Source organism: Chiloscyllium plagiosum, unplaced genomic scaffold, assembly GCF_037043375.1.
Source record: "Chiloscyllium plagiosum isolate Xiang-an unplaced genomic scaffold, Cpla_swu_hap1 HiC_scaffold_2, whole genome shotgun sequence".
NCBI classification, from domain to species: Eukaryota; Metazoa; Chordata; class Chondrichthyes; order Orectolobiformes; family Hemiscylliidae; genus Chiloscyllium; species Chiloscyllium plagiosum.
In genome coordinates, this window is record NW_028270140.1 from 54,263,924 (window position 1) to 54,278,822 (window position 14,899).

General features: G+C 41.8%; 1 protein-coding gene across 19 annotated transcripts in view; it reads right to left on the minus strand.

Moving 5' to 3' along the window:
• Positions 1-14,899, minus strand: part of mpdz (multiple PDZ domain crumbs cell polarity complex component) — a 368,137-nt gene that overhangs the window by 18,404 nt on the left and 334,834 nt on the right. For all 19 annotated transcript variants that reach the window (XM_087996853.1, XM_087996875.1, XM_087996857.1 and 16 more), the window contains 4 exons: positions 14,656-14,803; positions 13,360-13,446; positions 11,308-11,410; positions 9,370-9,410 (listed from right to left, as the gene is read on the minus strand). In XM_087996853.1, the coding sequence (XP_087852979.1) occupies positions 9,370-9,410; positions 11,308-11,410; positions 13,360-13,446; positions 14,656-14,803 (379 nt within the window). The remainder of the gene's footprint in view (positions 1-9,369; positions 9,411-11,307; positions 11,411-13,359; positions 13,447-14,655; positions 14,804-14,899) is intronic.

Sequence of the window (14,899 nt, forward strand, 5' to 3'; positions counted from 1 at the left end):
GACAACTCAGACATTACAACAGATGTGATATGTGAGAAGTTGACTCAAAATTGAATAAATTGTTTTATTTTGTGTGGCCATTCAAATGAACAAGTATATTTACAGTGAGGTAAATATATTTTAAAAACTATAATAATTGGACAGAAATAATACTTTGCAGTATTTGAGGTTTATTTCTGCTGGTTCATAATGTGCCTGTTATAACAAAGTTTGCTGTACTACTTACTGTGTCATAAGGGTGAGTTTAGTAATGGAATAGAACAAAGAACAATCTAAAATAAAAGTTTTAAGCTGGAAGAGGGCCACCTTTACTGTGATGAGGGGAACTTGCCAAGGTAAGATTTAAAAGGACAAACTGTAACAGAACATTGAATAATCTTTAAGAGGAAATGTTTCAGGTGCAGGCTATGTACACTCACACAAGAAGGTAAAGAACAAAAACCAAGGTTCTTTGGATCGAGAAGCAGATACAAAGAATATAATAAAACTAAAAAAACTGCATGATACAAGTTAAATGAATTCTTCAAAAAAGAACCAAGTCAGATGCAGTAAGTTGAAAGAGGAAAAGAAAGGGAAAGCAGGCCTGGTCACCAGAAAATGAAGATAGAATGGCAGGTATCATAAAAGGGAACCCAAACATACAATGTACATGCCATTTACTTGAGTAAGTGCATGGAAACAGGATGGATGGGGCCATGAGTGCAAAATAAAAGTAAGAGAAGCTTAAGGCAAGCAAAGGCCTTAAGCTTCGTGAGTACTTTGTATCATCTATTACAAAGGAAGAAGATGCTGAAAACTACATTGGAATAAGCAGAGATGTTAGAAGCCATGGAAGGGGGAGAAATGATAGGGTATACCAAAAAGCTTGCTATGCTTAGAGTAGATACTTTGCTTAGTCCACATGGTTTGCTGTCCATATTGCTAAGAGAAGTAGAAGTAGAGACAATTGAAGGACTTGCTATAATTTCCATTCCTAAATAGAGAGGGGGAGATTGGAGACTGACACTTGTAGCACGTTTGTCAAAAGAATGATGCAATACATTCTAAGTAACCAGTCAGTTTAACATCAATATGAGGGAAGATTTCAGAAATAAGAATCACATGAACAAACTTAACAGGCATTTGGAGGGATTTAAATAAATTAAGGACAGCCAGCATGCATTTTTGGAAGATACACTGGGCTGAATCTCAGTGTTACTTAGACTAACTTTGAGTTATGTCGATCCTTTAAGAGGGATTTCCAACCCAAGGCCTAATGAGATTTCTCACCATACTTTACCAAACACGCCTTGTTAACTACCTATCCTGTCCCTCACATCTAATTCCAGCTCCAACTTACCATGCACCATTCCTGAAACACCTTGCATCTGCTGAAAGACCAGCACGCCTTCTTTGCCATCTTTAAAAGGTTGATATGAACTTGGATAAGCACTGGCATTTCAAATCTGCCTTGATTATTGAATACATTGGAGAAGAGGATGATGGCATTGTGATTCTCTGACATGGATTTTGGCATCCTACCCAACCCTGGCAGTCTGGTGCGAAGTCACCTGAGTCAGCATCACCCTCGCTGTCTGGTGAAATGGCCATCAGTGCTGGGCCGGGGTCAATGAACCTCTGCTACGCCAGTTCATGCCACACACTTTTCTCTCTCACTCTGTCTGCTATTGCAGCCACCTCCTTGAAGGTTCGTACTCCTTCATTCATCCTACCTCCCACAACTAATTTAATTTAGATAAATGTGAAGTGTTGCATTTTGGAAAGGCAAATCATGGCAGAACTTATACACTTAATAGTAAGGTCCTGGAGAGTGTTGCTAAACAAAGAGACCTTGGAGTGCACGTTACTTGAAGGTGGCGTCCCAGGTAGACAGGTTAGTGAAGGCAGTGTTTGTTATGCTTGCTTTTATTGGTCAGTGCATTGAGTCTAGGAGTCGGGAGGTCATGCTGTAGTTGTACAGAACATTGGTTTGGCCACTTTTGGAATATTGCATTGAATTCTGGTTTTCTTACTATAGGAAAGATTTTGTAAAACTTGTAATGGCTCAGAAAAGATTAACAAGAGTATTGTCATGGTTGCAGAGATTGAACTACAGGGAGATGCTGAATAGGCTGAGGTTATTTTCCCTGGAATGTTGGAGGCTGAGTTACAGAGGTTTATAAAATCATGAGGGGCATGGATAGGGTGAATTGCCAAGGGCTTTTGCCTATGGTGAGGGAGTCCAAAACTAGAGGGCATAGATTTAAGGTAAGAGGATAAATTAAAAGGGACCCAAGGGGCAACTTTTTCCATACAGAGAGTGGTGTGTGTGTTGAGAACAAGCTACCAGAGGAAGTGGTGGAGACTGGTACAATTACAACATTTAAAAGGCATCTGGATGGGTATATGAATAGGGAGGGTTTAGAGGGATATGGACCAAATGCTGGCAAATGAGATCAATTAATTTAGGATATCTGGTCCGCATGGATGAGTTGGACCGAAGGCTCTGTTTCCATGCTATACAGTTTTATGACTGCATAACATCTGAAAGCAAGTGCCAAAATTAGGATGCATACACACAATCTCTCACAGACTTAGACCTCTTTACACTCTCACACATACTCTCACCACCACCCCACCCCCCTCAAATACACACCCACATGTACGTATGCACCCACAAGTTTGTGGGGTGAAGTTGTACTTGCAGAATTACATTTTGCTCAAAAACTGCATGAATCCATGTAAGATTCTATAAATCTCTTTTTTAGATTAGAATCACTCTGAACATTGGGACACAGTCAGCCTCACACAAGGCACCTCACACCTTCAATGCATTATCTGGGCCAACATGGCACCTATTGTTAAAGTTCACTTGAGAATGTAACTTTAATGAAAGTATTGGGATTTACATATGAAAGAACTGAAACCAACATGCCTATTCGAAAAGATGAGAGACTTAACAAACAATCCAGGTCTCTTTCAATATATAATTTCAGTTACATCACACTTTAAACTTTTGTTATAAATTCTGTGTCCTACGATCTTATGCTCCACAACCATCCGATGAAGGAGCAGCGCTCCGAAAGTTAGTACTTCCAAATAAACTTGTTGGACTATAACCTGGTGTTGAGTGATTTTTAACTTTGTACACCCCAGTCCAACATCAGCACCTCCAAATTAAAGAGGTTATATTAATACAGGTTGTTGTTGTTTGGAGGTAGGGCATTTGATGTTTTTTATATGGACTTTAAGCAGAAATGGAATCTTGTATGGGTCTCAGTTGGTGGAGAAAGTGAGGACTGCAGATGCTGGAGATCAGAGCTGAAAATGTGTTGCTGGAAAAGCGCAGCAGGTCAGGCAGCATCCAAGGAACAGGAGAATCGATGTTTCGGGCATGAGCCCTTCTTCAGGAATGAGGAAAGTTTGTCCAGCAGGCTAAGATAAAAGGTAGGGAGGTGGGACTTGGGGGAAGGGATGTTGGAAATGCGATAGGTGGAAGGAGGTCAAGGTGAGGGTGATAGGCCAGAGTGGGGCGGGGGAGGAGAGGTCAGGAAGAAGATTGCAGGTTAGGAAGGCGGTGCTGAGTTTGAGGGATTTGACTGAGACAAGGTGGGGGGAGGGGAAATGAGGAAACTGGAGAAATCTGAGTTCATCCCTTGTGGTTGGAGGGTTCCTAGGCGGAAGATGAGGCGCTCTTCCTCCAACCGTTGTGTTGCTATGGTCTGGCGATGCATGTCCTTGGTGGAGTGGGAGGGGGAGTTGAAGTGTTGAGCCACGGGGTGGTTGGGTTGGTTGGTCCGGGTGTCCCAGAGGTGTTCTCTGAAACGTTCCGCAAGTAGGCAGCCTGTCTCCCCAATATAGAGGAGGCCACATCAGGTACAGCGGATGCAATAGATGATGTGTGTGGAGGTGCAGGTGAACTTGTGACGGATATGGAAGTAGCCCTTGGGGCCTTGGAGGGAAGTAAGGGGGGAGGTGTGGGCGCAAGTTTTGCATTTCTTGCGGTTGCAGGGGAAGGTGCCGGGAGTGGAGGTTGGGTTGGTGGGGGGTGTGGACCTGACGAGGGAGTCACGGAGGAAGTGGTCTTTTTGAAACGCTAATAGGGGAGGGGAGGGAAATATACCCCAGGTGGTGGGGTCCGTTTGGAGGTGGTGGAAATGACGGCGGATGATACGCTGTATATGGAGGTTGGTGGGGTGGTAGGTAAGGACCAGTGGGGTTCTGTCCTGGTGGCGGTTGGAGGGGCGGGGCTCAAGGGCAGAGGATGGGAAGTGGAGGAGATGCGGTGGAGGGCATCGTCGACCACGTCTGGGGGGAAATTGCGGTCTTTGAAGGAGGAGGCCATCTGGGTTGCAGCGTATTGGAACTGGTCCTCCTGGGAGCAGATGCGGCGGAGACGAAGGAATTGGGAATATGGGATGGCGTTTTTACAGGAGGCAGGGTTGGAGGAGGAGTAGTCTAGGTAGCTGTGGGAGTCGGTCGGTTTATAGTAAATGTCCGTGTTGATTCGGTCGCCCGAGATAGAAATGGAAAGGTCTAGGAAGGGGAGGGAGGAGTCTGAGATGGTCCAGGTCCTGCTGAACACTCTCTGCTCATTCCTGAAGAAGGGCATGTGCCCGAAACGTCGAATCTTCTGTTCCCTAGATGCTGCCTGACCTGCTGTGCTGTTCCAGCAATAAAGTTTCAGCTTTGATCTCCAGCGTCTGCAGACCTCACTTTCTCGTCGGGGTGGAAGGTGTTGGTAAAGTGGATGAACTGTTCAACCTCCTCGTGGGAGCGCGAGGCAGCACCGATACAGTCATCGATGTAGAGGAGGAAAAGGTGGGGGGTGGTGCCAGTGTAGCTGCGGAAGATGGACTGTTCCACATATCCTACGAAGAGGCAGGCATAGCTGGGGCCGTTGTGGGTGCCCATGGCTACTCCTTTGGTTTGGAGGAAGTGGGAGGATTGGAAAGAGAAGTTGGTCAGGGTGAAGACCAGTTCAGTCAGTTGAAGGAGGATGTCAGTTGAAGGGGACTGGTTGGTACAGCGGGAAAGGAAGAAGTGGAGGGCTTTGAGTCCTTCGTGATGGGGGATGGAGGTGTACAGGGACTGGATGTCCCTGGTGAAGATAATGCGTTGGGGACCGGGGAAGCGAAAATCATGGAGGAGGTGGAGGGCGTGGGTGGTGTCCCGAACGTAGGTGGGGAGTTCTTGGGACTAAGGGGGACAGGACCGTGTCGAGGTATGCAGAGATGAGTTCGGTGGGGCAGGAGCAGGCTGAGACAATGGGTCGGCCGGGACAGTCAGGTTTGTGGATTTTGGGCAGGAGGTAGAAACGGGCGGTGCGGGGTTGTGGGACTATGAGGTTGGAGGCGGTGGATGGGAGATCCCCTGAGGTGATGAGGTTCTGGATGGTCTGGGAGATGATGGTTTGGGTAGTGGGAGGTGGGGTCATGGTCAAGGGGGCAGTAGGAGGAGGTGTCAGCGAGCTGGCGTTTAGCCTCAGCGGTGTAAAGGTCAGTGCGCCAAACTACTAGCGCGCCTCCCTTGTCTGCCGGTTTGATAGTGAGGTTGGGGTTGGAACGGAGGGAGTGAAGGGCTGCACGTTCCGAGGGTGAGAGGTTGGAGTGGGTGAGAGGGGTGGAGAGGTTGAGGCGGTTAATGTCGCGGCGGCAGTTGGCTATGAAGAGATCGAGGGCAGGTAAGAGGCCAGCACGGGGTGTCCAGGTGGATGGGGTGTGTTGGAGGCGGGAGAAGGGGTCGTCAGAGGGTGGGCGAGAATCTTGGTTGAAGAAGTAGGCACGGAGGCGAAGGCGGCGGAAGAATTGTTCGATATCAACGCCGCGTGTTGAATCCGCTAATCCGAGAGCGTAGGGGGATGAAGGTGAGGCCTCTGCTGAGGACTGATCTTTCATCCTCAGAGGGGTAGTTCTGGATCTGAATTGGCTAAGTTGCGACAGAGTCGATCGGGCAACACACAGAGGGAGTCAATGCATTAAAATGTTCAAGAGAAAGAATCCTAATAAAAAGCTTTGTGTCCTGTATAGCACTTGGGCCTGTGTATAATGTTTTGCAAAACGGTCACCTAGTCTACGTTTCGTCTCACCGATGTAGAGAAATCACATCAGGAGCACAGTATGCAGTAGACTAGGTTGGAGGAGATGCAGGTGCATCTCTGTTTCACCTGGAATGACTGTTTGGGGCCCTGGATGGGCCTCATCACCTCAGTGGAGCTCCAGCAGGGACAGCCAGCACGGATTTGTGAAGGGTAGGTCTTGCCTTACAAGTCTTATTGAATTCTTTGAGGAGGTGACCAAGCATGTGGATGAGGGTAGAGCAGTGGATGTAGTGTACATGGAATTTAGTAAGGCATTTGATAAGGTTCCCCATGGTAGTCTTATGCGGAAAGTCAGGAGGCATGGGATAGAGGGAAATTTGGCCAGTTGGATAGAAAACTGGCTAACCGGTCGAAGTCAGAGAGTGGTGGTAGATGGTAAATATTCAGCCTGGAGCCCAGTTACAAGTGGAGTTCTGCAGGTATCAGTTCTGGGTCCTCTGCTGTTTGTAATTTTTATTAATGACTTTGAAGAGGGAGTCGAAGGGTGGGTCAGTAAATTTGCAGATGATATGAAGATTGGTGGAGTTGTGGATAGTGAGGAGGGCTGTTGTCGGCTGCAAAGGGACTTAGATATGATGCAGAGCTGGGCTGAGGAGTGGCAGATGGAGTTCAACCCTGTCAAGTGTGAGGTTATCCATTTTGGAAGGACAAATAAGAATGCGGAATACAGGGTTAACGGTAGGGTTCTTAGTAAGATGGAGGAGCAGAGGGATCTTGGGGTCTATGTTCATAGATCTTTGAAAGTTGCCACTCAGGTGGATAGAGCTTGTAAGAAGGCCTATGGTGTATTAGCGTTCATTAGCAGAGGGATTGAATTCAAGAGTCGTGAAGTGATGTTGCAGCTGTACAGGACCTTGGTTAGGCCACATTTGGAGAACTGTGTACAGTTCTGGTCGCCTCACTTTAGGAAAGATGTGGAAGCTTTGGAGAGGGTGCAGAGAAGATTTACCAGGATGTTGCCTGGAATGGAGAATAGGTCGTACGAGGATAGCTTGAGAGTGCTAGGCCTTTTCTCATTGGAACAGCGAAGGATGAGGGGTGACTTGATAGAGGTTTATAAGATGATCAAAGGAATAGATAGAGTAGACAGTCAGAAACTTTTTCCCTGGGTACATCAGAGTGTTACAAGGGGACATAAATTTAAGGTGAAGGGTGGAAGGTATAGGGGGGATGTCAGGGGTAGATTCTTTACCCAGAGAGTGGTGGGGGCATGGAATGCGCTGCCTGTGGGAGTGGCAGAGTCAGAATCATTGCCGATCTTTAAGCGGCAATTGGATAGGTACATGGATGGGTGCTTAAGCTAGGACAAATGTTCGGCACAACATCGTGGGCCGAAGGGCCTGTTCTGTGCTGTTCTATGTTCTTTGTCTTTAAAAAATCTTAATGTTGGTGAATCCTACAGCCCCTGCTTTCACAGATTGAGGCACTTACTCTAGTCACACCGAGTAATTTTGCAGCCAGTTTCTTCACAATTGTGCACTTGCAAGTTTCAGCACAATGCAAGATGCAACACCTGGCCGTACACCACCTCTTTCACCTCCATCCAGGGCCCCAAACAGTCATTCCAGGTGAAACAGAGATGCACCTGCATCTCCTCCAACCTAGTCTACTGCATACTGTGCTCCTGATGTGGTTTCTCTACATCGGTGAGATGAAACGTAGACTAGGTGACCGTTTTGCAAAACATCTTCACTTGGCCTGGAATTACCAGCCTGACCTCCAGGTCACCGCCCATTTCAATTCCCCCCCGCCCGACATGTCCATCCTCGGCTTCCTCCACTGTCGCAGTTAATCAGACCGCAAATTGGAGGAACAATACCTCATCTTCCGCTTGGGCAGCCTATAGCCTTGAGGATTTAACAGAGTTGTCGAATTTCAAATAACCTTCCTTACCTATCCCCTGTTCCCTTTTCTAGCCCCGCCTCTTCCCTTCCATTCTACCTACCACCCTTCCTTCCAGCTCCCAACCAGATTCATTGCTTCCATTGACAAACCAGGTTGTACCCACTATCACTATCACTACCCACTAGTGTTCGCCTATCACTATCTCACCATTCTGCTACTCTTCCCACCCCACCTTCCCCTCCAACTTTATCTGTAGCTTCCCCTACTACCAGAACTAGTCCTGAAGAAGATTATATCCAAAACATTGACTTCTCCACCTCCTGATGCTGCCTGGTTTGCTATGCTCTTCCAGCCTCCTGTCTGTCTACTAGAAAACAGGATGGGGTGGGGGGGGCTGTCTCTTGAGGTGCACAAGTAGTGTTTCATCCCATGGTCTGGGAGGCCTGGGTTCAAGTCACATCTGCTGCAGCTGTGTGCAGGTTGATTAGAAAAATAGGTTAAATAAGGAAATAAAGTAAAGGGTTATGGAGTGGGGTGGGGCCCTCTTCTGGCACAGTGTAATGCCACTATCACTGTACTGAGAGGCCAAGGTTCAAGTCTCACCTCCTTCAGAGATGTGTAATAACATCTCTGAACATGTTGGTTAGAAAAATAGGCTAATTAAAAAAAAAGTGGCTTAATGAAATCAGAGGGTCATGTTCTGCTTGATACAAGAAAATTGTCTGAGGAAAGAAAAAAAAAGTCACGATAGATAGCTATTTTTCAGACTATTAGGCCGTGTTCCCCAGCAGCCATTGCTAGGGGGCTGCTGAGAGGCTGCAGAGATTTGTCAGAATGGTTGCAGGGAAGAGATATTTTAGTTGTAAGGATGGACTGAAGAAGCTAATATTCTTTTTTTCTCATGAAAGCAAAGGAATTTGAGCCATGATCTATCAGAGAAGTTCAAGATAAGGTGGACAAAGAAATGCTGTTGCCATTAGCAGGTGGCATAGGACTAGAGGATACAGATTTCAATTTTGGATTAGAAATGCAATGAAAATGTGAGGGTGATGCCTACAGAGATGACCAACGATTCACCAAACAATAGCTGAATAGGCACTTGAGAGAAATAAACTTGTTGAGCTATAGTGATAGAGTGGGGAGAATGGAACAGATGAATTGCTTATGGCAACCTGACACAGACTTGATGGTAATGCTGAATTATCTCTGTCTGAGGAGTAATATCTCCATGACCGCAGTCTCAGTTTGGTGTCAGTCATGGTCTCACTCTTGCCTCAGATTTAGAAGGTGTGGGTTCATGTCCCTCTCCAGAGATTTGAGCACAATTTTATAGTGCAAATTCACCATTATTATATAGAAGGATGGTTTATGCACTTCTTAAAAGTGAGTTTTTAACAAACTGTTAGCTGTAGCTTACTGTAAAAATAGGACACGTTACCACTCACCTTATTAAACTCCACTGTTCTTAGCCCTTGGATCTCAGTCCCTTCATGAAAAAAAATGAAAAGAGAGCTTTTTATGAACAAACTTCATTTTGTAATTCAGGAGCAAATTATTGCAAATGCTGGAATCTGTACTGAAAACAAAAAAAGTTCTGGAGATCACAGTGGGTGAGGCAGCATCCACAGAGAGGGAGCAAGCTACATTTTGTGAGTTTTCATTTTGTAATTCATCAGTAGAACAGAGAATACATGATGCCGAATGCAGGAATGTACAATTTTGCACCTTTTTAAATTTCATGGGAGAGCTTATTAAATTGTTTGGCAATTACACAAAGTTACTAATGCATTTTCTATCCCTTTCAAGCGAAAGCTGTAGTAGTATGAGCACAGATTTTCTATTACCATTAGCTCTCTCACATGATCAATCTGTCTGATTCACTTAGGAAACTGAACAGAATCAAACTTTAAACATTAGAGCATGCTAAATTACTCTAAGACATGAAACGGCAATTGACAGAACACCTGGGCTAATTAATCAAGTAACACTTAACAGTATTAATGTTTAGACCAAAAGTAGGAAACGTGATCAATAAACTGGTTCTGTTCAGAAGAACGCATTCAGTGTTCCTGAAAGTTAATTTTATATATGTTATGCATATGCATGAGATACTGAATCTGGACAGAAAATGGAGTTTTATTCATCAAAAATGCTTTTGTCAGTCAGAGAAATTATTAAAATTATTTAAATCTTTGCTTACTCAAGATCCCTGTAGATTATCTAGCTAGAATAGACCAATGCATGAGTTTACAAAAATGCTGTGGATTTCAGTCACCATTGTTTGGACAGAGAGAGAGGGAGGTAAGAAGAGAACGATATGCAGGTTTGAAAGGTAGATTCACTCTCTTCCCTTTTATTTCTCTTAGTTTCTTGGAAGACAATGACTGGTGAAAAGCAAATGGGAGAAACATATATTCTATATATTATACAGTACTTAAAGCTATCTACATATTTTGCAACCTCTGAGGTCGGAAGTCATCAATTCATCTATTGTGCTCTCAGGTTAAACCTAGTACCTTAAGGACCTTTTAAACTACATATTTTTGCACTCTCCCCTTTTAAAACTTTATGTCTATGATTGTGTGATTGTTATTCTTCTTGCAGTTGATAAATAATAAAATCCTTTCTCTATCACCCAAGGAAACCCTGCGATTGGCGTCTTCATTTTGATCTAGTGAACGATATTTTAACTGAAGTTTGTGATATAGCTATATGCTAAAAGAAAATAAATTTGCAGCCAACTGAAGGAATTCAAAAGACAAGAGCTGATCCAGCCCTCCTCAACTGGTTGTAACAAATTAAATACTAGTTATTGGAATTGATAAACTGCTTACTACCAACTTAAGATATGCTTACTAAGGCAATGATAAAATCAATTTGTGAGATGAAATAGCCTAACCATTCTTAGTGTTAAACATACTGGAGTTTTTTCATGATAATGTACTATCAAAATCACTGCGATGGAATAAAATATGATGAAAAACATATTTCTATTTTTATAGTACATGCTAATGATTTTTAAAATTAGAATTAATGTATTTTCTTTGCAAACTAAAAACTGAGACATTACAACTACAACACTGACAAAATCATTGAAACCTGTATAGTCATGCTTATGTGTAAGTATGATTTTCCTGTAGTATTCAGGGATGTGTAGGTTAGGTGTATTTGTCTAGGGTAAATGGACAGCATTAGGGGAATGGGTCAGGGTGGGTCGGTGTGGACTTGTTGGGCTGAAGGGCCTGTTTCCACACTATAGGGATTATATATCATTCCCAGGCTGGTCTGTATTACTGTCCTTTAGAAATAAAGGCTTATATCACATTTTAATAATAATCAAGTAGAATACTCAGGATTAACCCACAAGACTGAATAGCTCTTACAGGCAGGTTTTCTGTATCCAGTTTCATGGAGATCAGCTTGGGTAGATCCAGATGCAGCAGAATAGAATGTGGTCAGCCCACCACCACTACCTCCTTCACTGACCTGAGAAAATAGACATAATTAGCATGACTGTGATTATAAAATGAATATATCTAAACATTGCTTTGAGTACTCAGTATACAGATTTTTCTGATAGTAACATTATATACAACTTGGTATTTTTTTTTCAGTATCGCAATACTTTTGTAAATTTATATGCTTTTAAACTTAGTTCTAAAGTGCAAAAATCGGAGTTGTACATTCTGTAGACAGCAGAAGAGAGCAAATAAATTTGCAATTTGTTTGCCAAAAAACTTCCTTTTGGTAATCAACATCATTGTTATCAGCCCTGGACCCAAGTATCATAAAAATACAAACTGCTTTTTTATTAGTTTGAACTTTATTTTCTAAAAAAAAAATTGTTAAGGTCCTTTTGTGAGAATTTTAGATAGTAACCCAAATGCAGGATTAAGATAACCATAAAAAGGATATAATGCTTGGGATTTTATGTTGCAATTAATCCCTCAACAATCCCTTGGATTAATGCTGTAAAATATTAATAATGATTCAACTACTAAAAATGCTGAAATACTACTGCAAAACTGAAAAATAATCTTTTAAATGCTCAACATCTCACAAACTACACATCTTTCTCATAAGTGTATGACAGTATCCTTTCAACAATCATCAATACTGGAGCACTCCTGCAAATTGTTGTGATTTTCCATCGTCAAGAAACAAGTGTAAGATTATAGTGACTAGCAGGAAATACAGCAGAAGTATTAAGTCACAAACAGGAGTGACGAACTTGTGAATGGGAAAGTTTCAAGAACATTTTGTAGATATCAATTCTAGTAAATTGAAACTACAACATAATGAGTTGACAACAAATTGTTATGGGGTCTTCCTTAACACTACAAAACATACATATTTCAGGCTTGATGTTAGATGTGAACTGAAGTTGCAGATTTTCTAATGCTGAAGTTTTTATTACCAATTTAAACAGGCTGCTCTTGCTGAAAATCATAATAAAAAGTAATGGTAGTATAATTATGATCACTACCCTCATAAATAATCAAGGATGGCCAAAAACATTGATTTTATCAGGCATGTGCACAACCTATGCGAGATAAAACATATTCATCTAAAAGTAACATAAAACAAGCTGCTTGGAGCTTCCTATTCTCACAGGTTCTATTATCAGTTTATGCCTTTGTAGACCTATCCTTAATAACAAATCATACCATCCCTCCCAAAAAGAACACAAAACTGGCCAAAATTAACTGTTAGCTGATTAAGACAAAGTCCTGTGTTTTAGACCGGAGGCCAGTTCTGCACTAAGTGGTAGTGGTGAGAATGGGCAACTGGGAGAGGTGGAGTATTAAAAGTATTACTTCACCATTGACCTTTCTAAAATACACGTGCTAAAAATGTCAATTTTTAAAAAGCCAGAAATTAGCAGAAAAATACTGGAGGAAGGTGACAGGGAGCAACACTTATGAGACTCTTCAAAGCTAAATAGCCTTCAGTTTAAATAATGTATTGAAATCCATTTCCTCAAAAAGGAAACAATATGACAGCAAAGCATGTTAGGAAATTAATACAGGGAACACCTGAGGTATCCTACTGTCAGTATGTACTTCAGAACTTATTCCAATAATCTAATCAAAAATTATGCCTATTCCTCCAACATGATAAATCCAAGATTAATAATAATCAACGTTTGAAATTCAATCCAGTAAATGGATTTTGTAAAAAAAAAAGCATGTAAACTTCAAATTATTTGGTCTCAACTAACAATGTAAATAATAGATAACAGTTGTTAACATTAGATTCATAATTTAATTGTACATAATATGCTTCCAACATCATTTAGTTGCACATGATTAAAATAACCATTGCTCCAACTGCTTATAATTTACACAAACTGAAAAATAGATGAATAATATCATGCCCTACAAATCAACTTATTTGTTGTGGAAAGGCTCAAACATCAGCTGAGACACACAAACCTGGCTACTTTGGGAACCTCTTCTATCAGATGAAAATGATCCAGTCTTTAACCTGCCAACCTCTAATCTCACTGTGCCTTGAGCACTCTAAAAGAAAGAGGAGAAAGATTACTTTATTTATTGAATATCTGAGAACATTTCAATCTATAAAAGTGGAGACTATGAATTAATTTGTCAGGAATGTTTACATTTTGTATTACATCACAAAATCATGAAATACGCTACATGTCAGAACAAACTGCTATATGGTTATTCTATTCTAATAAACTGATACAGAAAATAAAACACATGCACACAGACAGGAGGTCTTTAGGAAACCACTGTCACATGTGCCAGATAAAAGGAAAAGAGAACCAATTTTCTTTGATTTTGAATCTGGGAACTGAAAATTTCTAAAGTGCAATATTTTCTAAAATCATAATCGTGCAACGGGAGTTCAATATGAAAAAAACTGTGACATTCTGCACTTGAATACAGTTGTGAAAGCAACAATGTTTTTAAGAATAGCAATCAAATATGGTGGAAAAATCTAATGAAGTGGTTTGTCCCTGGGCTTAACTGATTGAAAGGTCCAGTAGCAGGTTAAAGGTCTGTGGGTCTCCAAAAAAATTGAAAAATTCAATAAAGGTTCTGAGGAGGACACTTAAACAACTTAGGACAGTAAAATAGAGAAAATTACAGTGCTAGACAGATACATAACCTCAGTATGTTAAAAGGGAATATAACTCCTTCATTCCTGAATTGCTTGTTGCCATTTTATTTATTCATTTCCATGTTTATACAAGTCATTGCTATCTCATTTTATCTTATCTGTTCCTAAACTGAATATACATCCATTTTCGCCTCCCTAACACGCTTCCTACATTATCTATTACTTTCTCTTCCATTTTTAGCCCAGAATCAGTTCAGGCTAAAATTTAGCTTGAAGTTCTATATTTATGCAAAGCATTATGTTATTTACTTTGCCTTAAAGGATACATTATCCAACTCCTATTTGAAGATTTCCTGATGATCAGTCATCTTGATTCCTAATTTCGTGAATTAAAATTCCAAGAATTAAATTTGGCCAAATTCCTTATAACTTGGTTACAGGAAGGCTAAAATGTAAAAGTCCTATAACAAAATAAAATTGTATTTCTCACTTTGTTTTGGGAAACTTATGGAGCAAATGACTTACATTATAAGAACATATCAACATCAAAATATATTAATATTTCCACTGCCAAAATTAAAAGTCTTGGTCACATTTACTGTTTCCAAATCCTTCCCAAATCAAAATTTTTGCATTAGTCAGACCTTCAGCATAGCAGCAACGGTCTCCTGAGTTGCGCTTCGAACATCGTCCCCATTCACAGACAGTATTTGGTCCCCTTGCAGAAGACTTCCATCCAGATCTACTATTCCTCCTTTCACAATGTCTGACACAAAGACCCCAGTATCATTTCTGTAGAAAACAAGTACAGATTTGACAAATAATGGGGAGATGCTGCGTTCTGTGTGCTCTGGTGGTAGTTGGGGTGGGGAGGAGCAGAACATGATG